This window comes from Plasmodium fragile, assembly GCF_000956335.1.
Source record: "Plasmodium fragile strain nilgiri unplaced genomic scaffold supercont1.24, whole genome shotgun sequence".
In the NCBI taxonomy this organism is placed as follows: domain Eukaryota; phylum Apicomplexa; class Aconoidasida; order Haemosporida; family Plasmodiidae; genus Plasmodium; species Plasmodium fragile.
The window spans coordinates 20,403-36,654 of record NW_012192604.1 but is presented as its reverse complement, the minus strand read 5'-3'; the positions used below and the strand labels follow the sequence as shown (position 1 = coordinate 36,654).

The 16,252-nt window shown below is 42.7% G+C and overlaps 3 protein-coding genes across 3 annotated transcripts; 1 reads left to right on the top strand and 2 right to left on the bottom strand.

Annotated features, from left to right (window-relative positions):
• Window positions 1–649: 649 nt before the first annotated feature.
• Window positions 650–2,373, bottom strand: AK88_02442 (uncharacterized protein; the record flags this gene model as incomplete). The annotated part of the gene is made up of 3 exons (XM_012480067.1): window positions 650–727; window positions 973–1,136; window positions 1,377–2,373. The coding sequence occupies 3 exons, from the start codon at window positions 2,371–2,373 to the stop codon at window positions 650–652; spliced, it is 1,239 nt and encodes a 412-aa protein (XP_012335490.1).
• A 2,915-nt stretch (window positions 2,374–5,288) lies between these two features.
• AK88_02441 (uncharacterized protein) lies at window positions 5,289–12,002 on the top strand (the record flags this gene model as incomplete). Its single annotated transcript, XM_012480066.1, has 1 exon — window positions 5,289–12,002. One exon carries the CDS (start codon window positions 5,289–5,291, stop codon window positions 12,000–12,002), a length of 6,714 nt encoding a protein of 2,237 aa, XP_012335489.1.
• Window positions 12,003–12,561: 559 nt separating this feature from the next.
• On the bottom strand, window positions 12,562–16,011 carry AK88_02440 (uncharacterized protein; the record flags this gene model as incomplete). Its single annotated transcript, XM_012480065.1, has 1 exon — window positions 12,562–16,011. One exon carries the CDS (start codon window positions 16,009–16,011, stop codon window positions 12,562–12,564), a length of 3,450 nt encoding a protein of 1,149 aa, XP_012335488.1.
• Between the last annotated feature and the right edge of the window lie 241 nt (window positions 16,012–16,252).

Below are 16,252 nucleotides of genomic sequence, written 5' to 3'. Positions count from 1 at the left end.
ATTTGTATCATGCTGCGTTCTTTTAGCTTAATAGGATCATTGAACGAGCCAGTCTCAGAGCTACATTACATGTAAAACAGTGCAACACCACATGTGGTTATATCTAGCCCAGAAAAATAAACGACGTGGACTCAGTAACCTTTCTACGTGTGCGCAAAGACCCTATATATATATGTATACATATATATATGTGATGCTACTCCCATATCACTGGGAAAACCCTGCATGTACAGTCCGGACGCAAATAGAAGGCATAGCATTAGTTGTCAGGAGGGGACACATCAACAGATGCGTACATTTCTCCGCCTTATGGCCGCCCATGCCTGTGGAATACTTTCGTTGTCGCAAAAGTTGGCCGCCAACGACACACTTGCGCAAAGTATATTTTTAAAAGCGGAAAATCCGCTGACCCCAAGAAGGGGCATGATCAAATAAAATACAAGAAAAAAAAAAAAAAAATGGACGGTGGCAGGAAAAAAAAAACGGTCATTTTTTTAATACCCCTGTAACGGAAAAAAAACGCAACACTACTATAACGGGGCGGTGGAGTCTCCACACTTATCTGTGCAAAAACACAGTGTTAATTGATATAGCGGGAATAAAACGTTACTTCCCCTTGTGTCTACATTGTAAATTATTTGTAGCAGTTTTATTTTGACCCATCTTCATTCATGAGCAGCCAACGTGTCCCGTCTTCGTTTAGTATTTCGGCCCTCTTTATAAGGTCCTACGAAAGCGGGGAAATGAATGACGGTGTGTGTGTGGGGTTAAGCAATGGGGGTATGAAATTTGTGCTCGTAGGGGTGAGGGCAAAACATTTCCTGCGCGGCTTCTCATAAAGAAACACCTTGTGACTTTTCTTCAACGTTAGTGGATTCCCCCCCCCCCCCTGCCTTATTACTCCCTTTGCACAACAAAAAAAAAATGTGGGTATATTCCCATGGGTTGACAGATGCACATGTAGTTGATTACCCGCTGGTGTTTGCTCACGCCGCCGTATACCACCAACTGGTTGTTCCAAACAAAGACGACAAAGTTCGAACGGGAGAAGTTTAAGCTAGGTCCCCCTGTCCATTCGCCCCTCTGGAAGTCATATATTTCGACAGAGCTAAGGTCCTTAACGCCAGTTGATCCGCCTTGAAGGGAAGACAGAGAGAGAAAAAAAAGAAGGTATAAATGCAAATGTTAAGTTGTGCTCTTCCCCAATGGAAGTTACGTATTGGAAGGGGGTAATCACACATATGGGGGAAATGCGGAGTGTATGGTTTGATATGAAAGGCCCCTTATAGTGACCTACACTCTACAAAACTGTATGAAATGAAAGTGGGATACACACGAGGCATATACACACAACACATGTGACCCTTCTTACTTACCTATTGCATATAGCTTGTCCTGAAAGATCACAGTTGCATGGCCGAGACGCGCCTGCTTTAAAGGCTTACCCATAATCCACTTCATTTTTTTGTCCTTCAAATTTAGCACTTCCATACTTTTGTGCACCTTTCCATAATCCCCAATTCCATCTTTTCCCCCAAGCACAAAAATCATATTATTAAAGATGGCTGCACTAGCAGAGTGTCTGACACAGTTGAGAGGGGGGAGGGACCTCCACGACTTAATTTTGCTGTCATAGTATTCTACACTGTTTAAAATGTGGTGCTTGCCTTCCCCTCCTAAAATGAAAAGGTCATCATTCTCTGTACATACTCCACAAAAATTGGATCTTGGAAAATGCATGAGGTTTATTTGTTTCCATGTCTGTTTGTCTGCACAGAATTTTTCAACCAGTCCGTATTTTTTTTCCCCATCACTTCCCCCTATGGAAAGGATCTCCCCATTTTTGGTCAAACATAAAAAATGGCCATTCCTCACAGAGGGCAATTTTTTTATGTTCATTTTTACTGTATAGTTTTTATCCTTATCCGTGGATATGTGTATGGATATGAGTTCACTGTTGGAGAGGATTGTTTTTTTGGAGTCACTCACCACGTAGGCGTACACGATATGCACTTCTCCCTCCTCTTCGCCTTTTATTTGTCTGTTCCCTTCGTTTGCTTCTGCTCCGTTCACGTAGCGGTTGCTTCTTTCCTTCATAGTCGTTTGCTGGGGGTTCGTCATGACGCTGTTTGCACAATTTGCATCTCCATCGCTATCGCCATCGTTGCTTACCACTTGGATGCTATTCGTGCTGAGGGGGGGTTTTCTACATGCGTCGCTTGTCCCATTGGTGGCGAAATTTGTGGGATGGAAAACTTCCTCATTATTCAATGTAATCTCGTTATAGTCTTCGCCAATTGTGTTCTTCTCGTTTTTTAAAAAATCCGCTTTGTTTAAGCAGTCATCCGGAAGAGCCTTTCTCAAAACATCCATTCTGTAGGATGAGGAATTAATGCGGAGAGCAAAGAGAATAGGGGGGGAGGACAAGGTCAATGTACATACACATGCGCTTGTATGGATGTGTACACGTACAGTTACGTGTGCTGGTTAAAAAAAAAGGACGCCTTGAGAGATGCAACAGCTAATTCGGGAAAAATAATGGCAATGTTGAAGTTTCTCTTCAAGGGGATGGGGAGAAATATGTGTGCGAATTAAACTGCGAGAGTGAGGAAGCAATAAACGATGCGTGGATACCTCAAATAACAAAAGGGAATTGAGAAAGCAGTGCATTCTGTGTTTTGCAAAAAAAAAAAAAAAAACCTCAAAATTAAAAAAAAAAAAAAAGTACTACAAAATGTGAGGTGAAAAAACGATGTAGGACATAGATGTTCATTTTTGTTTATTAAAAAAAAAAAAAAACAACAACAACAAACGTGCACATATGGATATATACATCCTTCACGCGCATGTAGAACATGAAAAATGAGCCCTCCTTTTTGGCATATAATGCAGTCTGTTCATAAACGTAATTTCATTGCTTCTTGTCCCAACGTTTAGGAACCGTTTGTGCAACCAAGTCGCTCCAATTGTAGAGGTGAATTTGTAGTGGTAGGCGGGTGGCACCCCACAATCGCAGTAGTTTTGTTTTCTTTGACGTGACATAATGTCGAGGATATGCAAACCAATATACGGGGATGTTAACAATGTTTAGAAAATCAAAACGGGAAATGCTTCTTGGCAAGAAGCTACTTAATAGCGATGTTTTGTTTGTTTCACTTTTTCGGGAACGTCGAAAAGGGTTTTATTTAAAATTTTTTTTTTATTTATATATTTTATCTTTTCCCTCTGTCACGCATGAGGCCCCTGTCCCCCTTCAAGCGCATGGCCACAAATGTAAATTTGGAATGTGGATAAAATGAAGTACGATGGGTATATACGAGAAAAAAAAATATATATATCAAAACACATGGGCGTGTAGATATGCATACCCACACATGTGTGCAACTGGTCCATAGGGATTCCACACCACTTGGAATTTATTACAAAATTGACCCTTTGGAAAAATTGTTCACGAAAATGGCGATACATTAATTCGGATGTATGACAAAATATGTTCTTAGCAAAAATGGCCATGTTGAAGTAGCACTCCATTAATTGTCGACTGGGCGATTTCCTTCACTCATTATATTTTCCATTTTTTGTACAACGACATTATACACATGTAGTCCATTGTTCAGAAGCTTAGCGTTCTTCACATGTGCCTGTCTTTCTTCATATGGACGTATAGCTCGATTGTAAGTCCCTTTTGATATGACCATTGAGAGGCATAGACATATTCTGCAAGGATTAACGGTAGAATCATTTGATCGAGGGTAAGAAAAATACGCGATTTTAACATTGTGGTCAGGTTTAGAAGACGAGGAATATTTTTTCATTATTCTACAGTTTTTTGCATAAATGTGTATACGCACTTGTATGTGATGTCGTTTAAGAAGGAAAAAAAATGCTTACTACTTGTGCGAATAGTGAAAAGTTTTTTTTTTTTTTTTTTTTTTTTTTTTTAAAATGGTAAATATTACCTGACCCGTTCAGAAAATTTTTTCGTCTTTAGAAAGCTTTTTACGTAGGATGTGCGGAAAAAAAAAAAAAAAAAAAATTCTTAGGTAGCCAAATAGCCAAACGGCAACAAAAAGCTAAAATGTCCGAAACGATCGAAACAAGAACAAGAACAAGTGCGTACACAAAAAAATTGCAAAGCGGACTTGTATGTAAAAATTATAAAGAAGAAAAAAAATAACGTATTGTGTGAGAACTCCTCAGGGAATAAAAAGGTTTAATTACCTCCTTAAGGTTTAAACAACGTCTTTTTTGTTTTGGGCGTAATTAACACTTTTGCCATTTGTATGTTTTGTACTATTGCACACTCAGTGGACATTTTTTTTTTGTTTACCCCTTCCATTTTGGCGCGCATATTTTGTTTTTCGTTGCATCGCATTTTTTTTCATTTGTTTCGATGCGCTTCGCTCTACTTTGTTTTTGTTTGTTTTCCTCAACGAGGAATGAGTTCCTACTTAAATTCTAATTCTTAAAAAAGCAAAAAAAGAGCGCGTCCGTGAGGGTAGAATACAGATGTGTAGCGGACGATTGTAAAAATTGTTTGCACGACATAGCTTCACAAGTTTGTTAAAACAAAAACAAAAAAAAGAGGGGGTTTTCATTCTGTGTCTATTTAGCTTTATAGAGAATTCCCCCTTTACGCTACACACAGTTGTCAAAGCTTCTGCATTTTTAGCAAGAGCTGCGCGTAAAGCCAAAAAAGTGAAAATAATTTTAAAAACATAAAAAAAGAAAAAAAAAAAGAAACAAGAGTAGCTAAACAACCAGCTTACACATTTGTTTACCTGTGTGAGACGCAGCCCTTTTTTTTTTTTTTTTTTTTTTCCCCGCGTGCTCCCCTTCCTGGACACACCCATATGCCAAACTGTTTTTACGTCTACATTTAACTGCCACTGCTATGTACTTATGTATATATACAAACGTACGTACATTTTTTTGGGGCACCTGTAATTTGTTCCTCTCTGACTTCCACCCTCCATCAACGCACGAAACACGCTACAACCATGAAAGTGTTTAAATTTGAGGATATTAAAATGTGAGCGCCATTTTGAAATTATTCTAGTGCTGCAAAAATATCCCCCCTGGAAGTCAATTTTTTAGTGCCCCCCAATGTTTTAACACTACACGTGTGTATATATAGACGTATGCATATCTACTCGTAGCTTCATTCATGGGCACTTAAAAACAGTAAAGAACAACTATTTGCCTTAGCAGACACGGTAACCACACGATCACATAAAGTAAATTTCACGGGGGTAGAAGCATATAACTGTGCTGCTCTTCAACTGCAAATGAAGAACAGCCTTATAATGGAAGACAACAATGAAGCGCGGAACTGTGTAAGTGCGTGCACGTCGGGGTCTCCCTCAGCAGTTTTGGCAATCAATGGGACAGGGTCTTTTAAAAGAACTGGTGATGGAAGCAGGAACAGCAGTGGAAATAGCAGTCGCCGTGCCAACCGAGACAGTAGCTGCAGTCGCTCAAACAAAGCCTTCGTGGACTTACCCGACAAAATGTATGACAAGAGCGTAACGGTGGAATACAACAGTGATAATGACCGCTCCTGCGAGATGAATAAATATAAGGAGTTCTCTAAGCAGAGCACTCTAAATGTGGATAATAACGATGAGGAAAATGCAACGGAGTGTTCCTTTGGGTCTAGCAACTCTTGCGCCGAAAGGGAAGATAAAGGCTACGTTAACTTGTGCAAAAGAGAATGCAAAGGGGGCGACGAACAAAATAAAGAACTTGAATCCAGCACAGATGATATGATTATCCATAATGCATTGGAAAAGAATGAAGTAAATATGTGCATAATGAAGGAGGTATTCACATGCCAAAAGAACAAAAATGAAAATGATAAGAAGAGGAAACCGGAGGAAGGGGATCTTCTCAAGTTTGAGAAAAACGATTTAGTTTTGCTAGAAGAAAATGATAAGAATGTCCACAACGTATCAGAAAGGTATGAAGACAGTTCTGGAAACAATCTAGATATGAACTGGAACAAGTCGCAAATAAAGACATGCATTAGAATTAAGCCTCTGGATTCTGTGGGGAACAATCTGGAAAATGTAATCACGCAAAGAGGATTAAACACAGTATTAATCAATTATGGAGTGCACACTGAAAACAAAAAGTGTGAATTTGTAGTTGATAGAATTTTCAATGAAGGCAGTACGCAATCGGACATATGGAAGAGCATTTGTTTTTGCATAGACTCCGTTTTCCATTTTAAGAATGCAACTGTGTTTGCGCATGGTCATACGGGGACAGGAAAAACTTACACCATGATTGGTCCAGACGTCATGGAGCTAATTAAGAGGAAGAAGAGAAAAATGCGCCATTCCGCAAGTCGCATGCAGCCGATTGAATTGTTACTCAATACGAACAGTTTGAGGCTTCCAAATGGTGGTGGCGGTAGTGCTAGTGGTAATGGGAACAGCAACAGCAGCAGTAACAACTTTTTGTACGAGAGGAAGAGGTCCTGTTCGCAGCCGATCTTTAACTTCCCTCCGAGAGTAATTCCCCTGGTGAATGGAAACTATTGCAGTTATAAGAAAATGTACGACTCCTCCTGTAGCGCGCAGTTTAACGGGGCGCACACTTCTGCGAACAGCACTGGGAACAGTATGGTGAACAGTATCGTGAACAGCGGCACGAACAACAGCAAGAACAGCTCCACAAATATCTCGCCAAACGGACCCCTGAATGCTAGGTACTATCAGAAGTCGAATGCAGAGTGCATGAGTGAGAGCAGCTATTATGGGAAGTACGAGAACTGCAAAACGTTTGCCGAGTATCGAATGGAGTATAAGCCTAATGTGAAGAATTTGCAGGACGAAATTGGGCTGATTTTGAATTCAGACAGGAAGGGGATGATTCCCAGGGCGTGTGAGGAAATAATGAGTAGGTTGTCCCTGCATAGGGGGGTTGGCAGCGAGGGGGAGGAGCAGCATGGGGAGAGGGCCTCCAAGGGAAGCAGCAGGGAAGGCGGTGATAGGAGCGGTCATCTACGTGGTGGTCGAAGCAGTAACTTTAATGGTGTCCGCGAAGCCTACGCGGAGAAATCGAAGGAGGTATTTAAAAATGTGAAGGTATATGCCTCTTACATGCAATTATATAACGATAGAATATTTGACCTGTTAAATCCGTGTACGGAACCGCAGCCCTATTTAAGCACTCAAAAGTCTAAGCTTTCGAACAATGCCACGTTTGTCTCTGGTTTGGTAACCGTGGAGGTAGGCAGTTGTGAGGAGCTGATAGAGCTGTTGATAGATGGCACAAGTAACAGAGCATGCAGAATTACAAAAACGAATGAAATGTCCACAAGATCCCATTCCATATTTAAAGTGGAGTTACGATATGTGAATCATTCTAAGCCTGAATATTTTAAGTCAGGAAATTTGTTGCTAATTGACTTGGCTGGAAATGAAAAGTATGCAGCGTCTAATGAAAAATTATACACCACAGAAGTTTGTTCTATTAATAGGAGTTTATCTGCCCTGTCTCTTTGCATCAACGAATTGTCCAAGGGGAATAAAAACATCAGTTACAGAAATTCCATTTTGACGAGACTGCTACAGGATTCTTTGGGAGGATCCAGCAAAACTGTTTTTATATGTACAATATCTTCATGCATGAAAAATGTCCGTGACACGCTATCATCGTTGAAGCTAGTTTCTAGGGCAAAGAAGATACAGGTCGAGAGTAGAGGCAGAAACGCTTATGTGTATGAGGAGGACATACGAAGACTACAAAAGGAGTTGTATTTTTTGAGGAAGTTTGTTTTTTTTCAGTACATTACGAATAAGTATGAAAGTAGGAACAGGTTACGGAAGATGAAGGAGTTTTATTTTAACAATTTATTGGGTCGGGGCGAGTCTGACTTTGAGAGGTCTAGCGGTGATAGTGCAGAGATCGTGCGTGGGAACAATCTGTCCGCCTGTTGGGGGGGAAGGAGCATTCCGGATGATACCATGCAGAAGGGAAACATTGGTGAGGAGGAAACCAATCAAGATCATTCTGGTAAAGTGGAGCCAAATGAGCATGAAACTGCGTACGCCGGAATAGAAAGTATATACAACGAGTATGAAGGAAAATCCTTTAACTCCTTGCTGTACCAGTGGAATTTGAACAAGGCTAGTATTAGGAGGGTAAGAGAGGCTCCAATAACAGCTCTGACCGAGCTAAACCGAGTGAGTAGCAAAAGGAACCCTTGGTTTTACGGCAATGGAAATGTGAACAAGAAGAACGTAATGAACTTCATCGAAACGCACACCATAGAGTATGAGGTCGACAGTGATGAGGACCTGTTCGGCGGGGGCAGCGACTTAGGGGGAAGCGGAGAGGAGGACGAGGATGAAGCAGAAGAAGAATACGCAGAAGAGGATGATGCGTGTAACGGAAGTGATGACAAAAGAGGAGACAGTGATGGGATAGAGGATGTAGGCAGCTGTTGCAACGTGGATGGGGATTATGAGAACGGGGGCTCCGATGCTGAGGAGGCAAACAGACAGGGTAACCCCTGCGCCGATGAAACATGCGCGAACGGGGAAGTGAAGAAAACGGGGGGAAAAAGTGTGGAAATATTCCCTCGTAAAGATAGTAAGAGAGCCACTTTGGAAGAAACATGCATGAGGAAAGCCATGGATGTGCATGAGAAGGGGGGACATGTCATGGAAAAGGAGGACGGTCCTGCCAATTGGGTTCATGCCAAAAGGGGGGAAAAAGAGGATACAAGTGTTAGTGTTGCGAAAGGGGAACATGGAAAGGACAAGACAACGCAGACTCCATGTAGTGGTAGAGAATTAAACTGCGCAAGGGAACAGGTGGGAGAAGAATCTGTGGTGAGTGCAAATGATAAAAAGTTAAAAAAATCGAGGCTAGACAAAAATGATGGTGTTCTTGTCTCATCGGAGGGAGCAGTGTCTACATGGAATGCCCCAAACAGAGACACAATTCCGAAGAAGGCAAAGTTCGTGAGAGGGTGTAGAAACGAGAGGAACCCCAATAGGAGCCTCCGAAAGGCAGGAAAGAAGCCATTTGTCCTAAATTTTGCGATGCATATTAACAAGAGAAAGTGCACTAGCGGTATTTTCAAACATAGAGCAGAGGAACAGAACACGGGGAATGGGTCTGAAATAAAAAGGAGGAAGGAAAAGATCGGTAAGTGTGCTAAAGTGGAGAAGCAGGGACGTCGCTGTAATACTTGTAGCAATGATGAAGGTGCTGGTTTGAAGTCCAATGGGACGGGGTCTTACTGCCGAAGGAAAAGGTATGCCGAGTTGTTAAATTCTGGCAAATCGGATACCTCGCTGAAGGTGAGTAATGGATCTAATTTGGCTCCATCGTGTGCTGTCATCGCGGGGTCTATCTCGGAAAGAGGCGCAGGCAGCCGTAGTCATAGTAGTAGTGCACAGAGAGGAATAATGAGAGACGCTAGTGGTACAGCTTGTAGGACTCCAATCGATGAAAGCAACTGCTCAAAAAAGAGGGGAGATCACACAAAGGGAGAAGATGACAGGCAAGTAAAGCCAATTTTCTCTAGCGAGGGTAGCCACGTTGGCAAAAAGTCCTCCTCTAATGAGACACTATTATACGCAAAGGGGCGTAACAATGATGAATGGGGAAATCTACCCATTGCGTCCGACATAGGGTATCTAGTCCGGTTAGGCAACTCAAAGAGGAAGCAGCATTATGTTAACAATGTAGGGATAAACAACGTGGTAATAAATAGGATTAACATTTTGCCTAATTCTAAGGTAGTGAGGAATTGCAATGAGATCACGAGTGGGTTGGAAAATAATGAGACGTCATTTTCGAAGAGTGAAAAGAGCTGCAGAGGGGTGAGAAAAAGACAAGTATGCGGAGGTGAAGGAGTGTTTGAAGGACATGGTCATATGAATGAGAGGAAGAATGGCAACAGGGGCAGATCGGTCAGTGAGAACTGCTGCTTCAGTAATTGGAAGAATAAAACTATTATAGGCCAAAACAGCAAGGGGAACTTTTCCTACTATATCGAGTTTAACAAGGTCAATGATGTGAGGAAGTACATGATGGAGGGGCATACAGTAAGAGGGGGTGTAAATGGTAACACCGATTTGGCAGTGAGCAATGGGGCTGAAGTCTGCATCGAGGATATCAGCGCTGGGGTGGAGAAAAATGTGAAGAAATGTTTGATTTCCCAAGTTGAGAAGAGCTGGCTAAACTTTGAGAAAAAATTAGAAAAGAAATTTGGGGAGGACAAGGAAGGAGTTGGAGGTGGTGGAAGAGAGGGTAGCAGCATGGTGGGCACTACCAAGGCGGTGGATAAGTCCTATTCTAAGGGGGACAGCGAAATGAGCGCCCTGGAGGAAAACAAGAAAAAGCTAGACACGCTAAAAAACCGGTATGAGAAGATACTGGCTGAGTCACAAAAAAGGGATTTTAGGGACGCCTATTGTTTGAGCCACTCTGTCGGGGATGCAGCAACAGGGAAGGGTAGTGGTGGAGACGGAAATGAGACTGCCCCCACAACTAGTCGTAATAACAACACCGCATCGGTGCGTAATGTGATAAGTTTGCATGGTATGGAGAAGGAGGCAGTTCAGTTGAAGAAGACTGATTTGTTTGGGGTTGGCGAGCAGGTCAGTCCTATGCACGTGAGCAGGAGTGGTGTAGCATTTAACGGAACAAATGATAAGTCAAGTGAGGCGAGGCACACATATGAGAACGCCACAGGTGTAGGAATGAGGTCTAATTTGGATAGCATGATCAGCAGTACGTATAATACTCAAGATATTATAAAGGCGTCTTATGGAGAGAAAAAGGGGGGATTTTTCCTGCGCAGCCATTTTAACGGTGCGAATGCGGGCGGAGAAAAACATCACAAGGGTGACCTCGTAAGAAACTTCCACCATGCGGAGAAGCATCATGTAGAGAAGCACCATGTAGAGAAGCACCATGTGGAGAAGCATCATGCAGAGAAGCATGATGCAGAGAAGCATCGCATGGATGAAGCTAATCGGAAAGGGACGCCGGCGGCTAGCCCTGTTGGCAGGGTGGTGTACCTTCCACAGGGCGAGCAACTATATTGGGGAAAAAAGCATTATGGGGGGGCTCAGCAGGTGAACCTAAATGGGCGTTTGATTTATGTAAGGGGGAATAAAGCCAGGGTTCCCTCCACTTATGCGAATGCTATTGATAAAGGTGGAGGGTTGGACAAGCATATGAACAATTGGCAGCACCATCTGCATAGTGTAAACACTATAGACCCTTACGGAAGTGCAAAAAATATAGGGCCAGAAAGGAAGACGTCAAAAAATGGAGCAGTCAGTAACTGTGTACTACTGGGGACGCATGGGAATGCGGCCAGTTGGGAAGGGCACACCAGCGGAGTGTTATCACACCGGAGAAATAATGCGAACCGGATGGATGGAGGAAGGGAATCACATAATCAAATAGGGAAGGACAAATTAAATGGGGAAAGACACAGTGCGAATACGTTTAGAGAAAAATATTCTCTGCATGGACTTCTCCACCCTGAGTATCTACCTCTGAAGGAAAATTCTATGCATGCCGGCTATAATCAAAGTAGGAAAATGCACAAGGCCAATTTGTTTTCGCCCAGCGGAGGTGGCAGGTACTATGATGGGTATAGCATTCTGGAAGAGGAAAAAATGAGGAACAACCATTATAGAAAGGGGCATGGAACACATAGGGAAGGCTTCCAAGTTAATCACCTGAACAGCATGATGCCTTATAGGAGTAAATCCATAATGAATGGGAAGATAAAAAATGTGCACTACTGTGGAAATGGATTGGAGTCTGGTAAGTTTGTTGTTAGAAATGGCTTTGTTAACTGCGAGAGAACTACGAAAGATGTGCCCCTTCCCTCTGGGGAGGACAGAGGAGCCCTTTGGACTCCCCCTCAAATGCGCTTTCAAGATGTTAATAAAAATGAAATTAGTCAATTCATGGTGATACAACGAGGTGGAGGCCTGTACGGTGCGGACGTACGCAGCTGAAATGGGGAACAAGTAGTTTCCTCTCGAGAAGTGGTCTCTTGCTTTTTTGGTCGGCGCAGCTACCCTTGGGGTGGACAGCAATGTGTGTGGACGAATAGACTTCGCGGATTTGCAAAAAGGAAAAAAAAAAAAAAAAAAAGTGAGCTGCGAAATTGTTGAGCAAACCGATAGCGTGTAGAAGTCAAGCGGCCTAGATTTGTATGCGGTTCCGTCGTCGGACAGATACTTTAATTATTTACCAACAGGATGATTTGTTTTTCGTTTTTTTTTTTTTTTTTTTTTTCTTATGGGAGCGATTGCCGTAAGTATAACTGTTTCTGTTAACTTGGCCCGTTGGTTGTGTTGGGTCATTTGTTGCCCGTTATGCACTCTACTTTGTAAAAACTATTTAGCATTTAGAGTTGTCTTTTTAAAAGGGCTACTTTTGGTGTGTTTTCTTTAAAAGGAAAAAAAAAAAAAAAAGGAGAAATATACACACATACATAGATAACTGGATGCATACATGTATACATGCAATGTGTAATGATAGAGGCGCGGAGCGCGGTGAACCAGGACTCGCTCACAAATTGTTGTCCACGTAGGGGTTGGGTGGGGGCACGTTTTCCTTCTCCTTGAAGTAGTCGAAGGTGTTGCTTTTGTGGCTGCGGGGGTGGTAGTTGTAGTTGAGGTTCTGCAAGATATACTCCAGGTTAATTTCTTTTTTCTTTTCCTTTTTCTCGGCTGAGCGTTGGGCGTGGCAAGTGTCTCCGAGGAAGGGCCGATCATGGTGATGGGAGGGGTGGTCGACAGAGCGATCATTATGGTGATCACTGCGGGGAACCTCGCCCTTATAATCGCCATCCTTTCTGCTCACACGATCGTTCCAGGTTTGGGTATCTCTGATGACACATTTTGGGGACTCCTTTCTGTTCGGTTCTTTTATCAATCCGGAGTTGTGCAGATTTTTCAGGAACACATATTCGTCTTGGGTGTCTATTTGGTGGGCGTCTTCGTGATGGATCTCGTGGCCCACGTAATGAAGTCCCCCTCCTTTCTGTTCTGTGTTACTTTGTACAGGGAACTTATGATTATACTTGGTCATTCTCCCATCCATTCTTGCATCATATATGCCTAATTCATTTGGGTAGCTCGCCCGTTGCTTTTCTGTATTGACTTGTTCGTAGTTGTTCATTGAAAGAGAGTACTTTCCATTTCCACTGGGGGAACCAATTCTGGGTCGCGTAAAAGGGAAGGCGTTATTATTACCCTCCTTTTTGCCGTCCAAGTTAGGCTTTTCTCGTTCCGACTTTTTGAAAAAGTTGGTTATCTGCAATTGGCTTTTGTGATTTCCGTTGATCTCGGAGAATTTACTTTTGAATGGGGAGGAAATGTCTGAGGGGTGGTCGCTCCTTTCCGATTTGACGTTCATTTGGTCTTTCACGCGGGGAGTCTCGTCGGCGATCGGTGTGCTGATTGGTTTTCCCTGAGCACCGCTTCTAATTTTGTCCTTCCGGTCCCAAATGTCTGTTTCCACGTAAGTCCCCCCTTTTTCATCAGGTCGCTCTGCCTTACACATCCCTTGAATCTCCTTCACGTGTGCATATTTCACCTTCTCTTGTGAGGAGTTATGTTTCAATTCTGTCGAGGAAGATCCCATGTGGGTGTTTGTCTCCTCATCCAACGTTTTGTATAGAAGGAAGCTGCTCTTCATATTTTGGTACATAACTCTTGCGCTTTTCTTTCTGTTTGTTTCTCCAGTGGGGTTGGTAACTTCCTTTTCTTCTGATTCTTCTTTTCCTTCTTCCTTGTGCTGCTTCTGTGACTTCCACTTTGTTGCATCTTCGTCAATGCTTGTGTCAAATTTGTGTGGAGTAGGTCTTTTGAGGCGAGTCCCCCCTTGGCTGTTGTCACCAGACTGCGATATCCACTTTGTGTTTTTCAGAACCTCGCCATGATTCTTTTGGCTTGAGAGTTTACTGCAATCGGATTCCATTCCGTCCAACATGTTCCTCCACGTTTGGTCATCTGAGTGAGAGGGTGTTGCGTCGCTCCATTTCGTTTTCTTAAAGTTAACCGAGTCATCGTGGTTGCCCTTACGCTTGCTCAATTTGGTGCATTCCATGGGGGGAGACAAATTGGCCGTCTGAGTGGTTCCTCTGGGGTTTATGTGTGAGATGGTCTGCGTGACTGCTTCGAACGGTTCCTGTTTGTGTGTTACATTTGGGGGGTGCTCTCCGGGGTGGCATGATAGATAGTTTTTCTTATCGTTTTTCCAGCCACTTGTCCAACCGCTTGACCCATGGGAATCTTCTTGAGCGCTGCCCACATAGTCCTTGTCAAATGGGTGTGTGCCCGCCCCCTCGTGGCGTGGTTCCTCCTGCTCCTTCAGATCATTCTGACCTTCGTGAGAATTCCTGTACCGGCCGGGGGATATCTCCAAATATTCTAAACACTCGGATGTTAAATTTTTAAAAATGTGTTCGAAATCGTTTGGCCTATTGTCTGTTATGTAGGTCTGTTCTTTTATGTAAGTTTGTTTTGGTGAAACTGAATATGTATTGCTGCGTGCTTCTGGAGAAACATTTCCTTCAAGCATGTCCTTGTGGTGGTGTTGCTTTGGGGTATCTACCTTTTCTTCACCTGTTGTAGTTCTTTCGGTGCATCTCTCTGAAGTGTTACTCCCATGAGGATGTAAGCTACTTTTCTCCCCGCTAGAAAAACTGGAGAGATCCTCCGAGTATACGTTGAGGCAGTTTCCTGTTCTCTTGCTGTTGTCATATATGAGGGAAATGTCACGTATTTTATTTATGAGGAGTTTATTTTCACTTTCCTTTAGTGCACTATTAAAGGACCGGCTGATGGGGATATTCTGGCACAAAATAAAATCATACACTTGATGATGTAAGAAGGCATTTTTAATTTCTTCATATTTGCCCATGAGTTTTTCTAGGGTGTTTAAACTGGGTGGTATTTTACGCTTCCATTTGTCATGCGAAATGAGAAATGAGAAAATGTTTTCGATAGTTTTGTGCTGACTGATTAAATTAAAGGCAGTTTTGATTCCCATTCCTGTGATGTGAAAATCGGTTGTGTAATCACAGCCACTTAGAACACACATGGCCAGGAACATATCTATGTTGAAATGCTTTAGCTTGTCTAATTCTTCTGGCCAGTAGAATTGGTCCATATAGTCCTTCATCACGTTGTTGTAGTTTTGTTCTATCTGCTCAGGATTTTGGTTTTCCTCAACACAGTGGCGTTCCACCAAATCGGGCATATTATTGTCTTCCCAATCTGAGTGCCCCTCTTCTTCTACATCCTTCTGACCGTCCTTCATGGGGGTCATGTAAAACTGGTTAAACGAATTCGAGAGGGGATTCCTAATTTTGTTAATAACATTTATGTCAATCAGATCATCAATGGGCATCAGGGATATTTCATCGCACTCTCCATTGCTTTTCAATTTGTACAGGACGCGAGGGCAGCCATACACTAGCAAGTCACTGTCCTCACTTATGGCACAAGAAATATATCCCATCCTGCAAAGGTAGGACAATTGAGCATCTGCTTCAAAAGGAGAAATAATATAATCTATATTTTTTGTTTTACAAAAGTTCATCACAGTGTTTATCATGTCTTTGGAAACACTTAAAGCTTGTGTGCATTTTTTGATGACCGCCTCGTTTGATCTTGGGTTTTCCACAGATTTTATAATTTCTTGTGCTTCCTTCTTTGCCTTTTCTCTCCTTTCTTTCCTGATTACATTTTCTGCTTTTTTTTCTGGTAACTCCTCTCCGTCGAACACGAAGACTACCTTTATGTTGTAGTGATAAATACATTCTAGCATTTTTTCGATGAAGCTTAAGTAGCTGTCGTTGTGATTATCTGTTACTACGTCGTATGCACAACTGATGAGACCCCTGTGGATCCAGCACATGATATCCACACCGATCACTTCATTTTTGTACTTGCTTATGTGTGTGCTTTTTGCGATCGGTTTTAGGAAGGGCAGCAGGTTGGTGATTCCCATTTGTTCTTTGGTGGGCCCGGGGAGCGATGCGCTCGCAAGGGGAGTGGGTTCCAATGAGATATATGTGTGTGCGAATGTGTACGCGAAAATGTGTAAGTGCTAATGTTGGCGTGGTGCGCGCGTGGACCAGGCCAAGGCGTATAAAAATGGAGCAGGCAAAGCGGGTATCAGGCTCGGCGGGGTAGAGAAATAAGGAAATAACGAAATAGCGGAATGGCAGCTAGCTGGGTAACACAGCGGA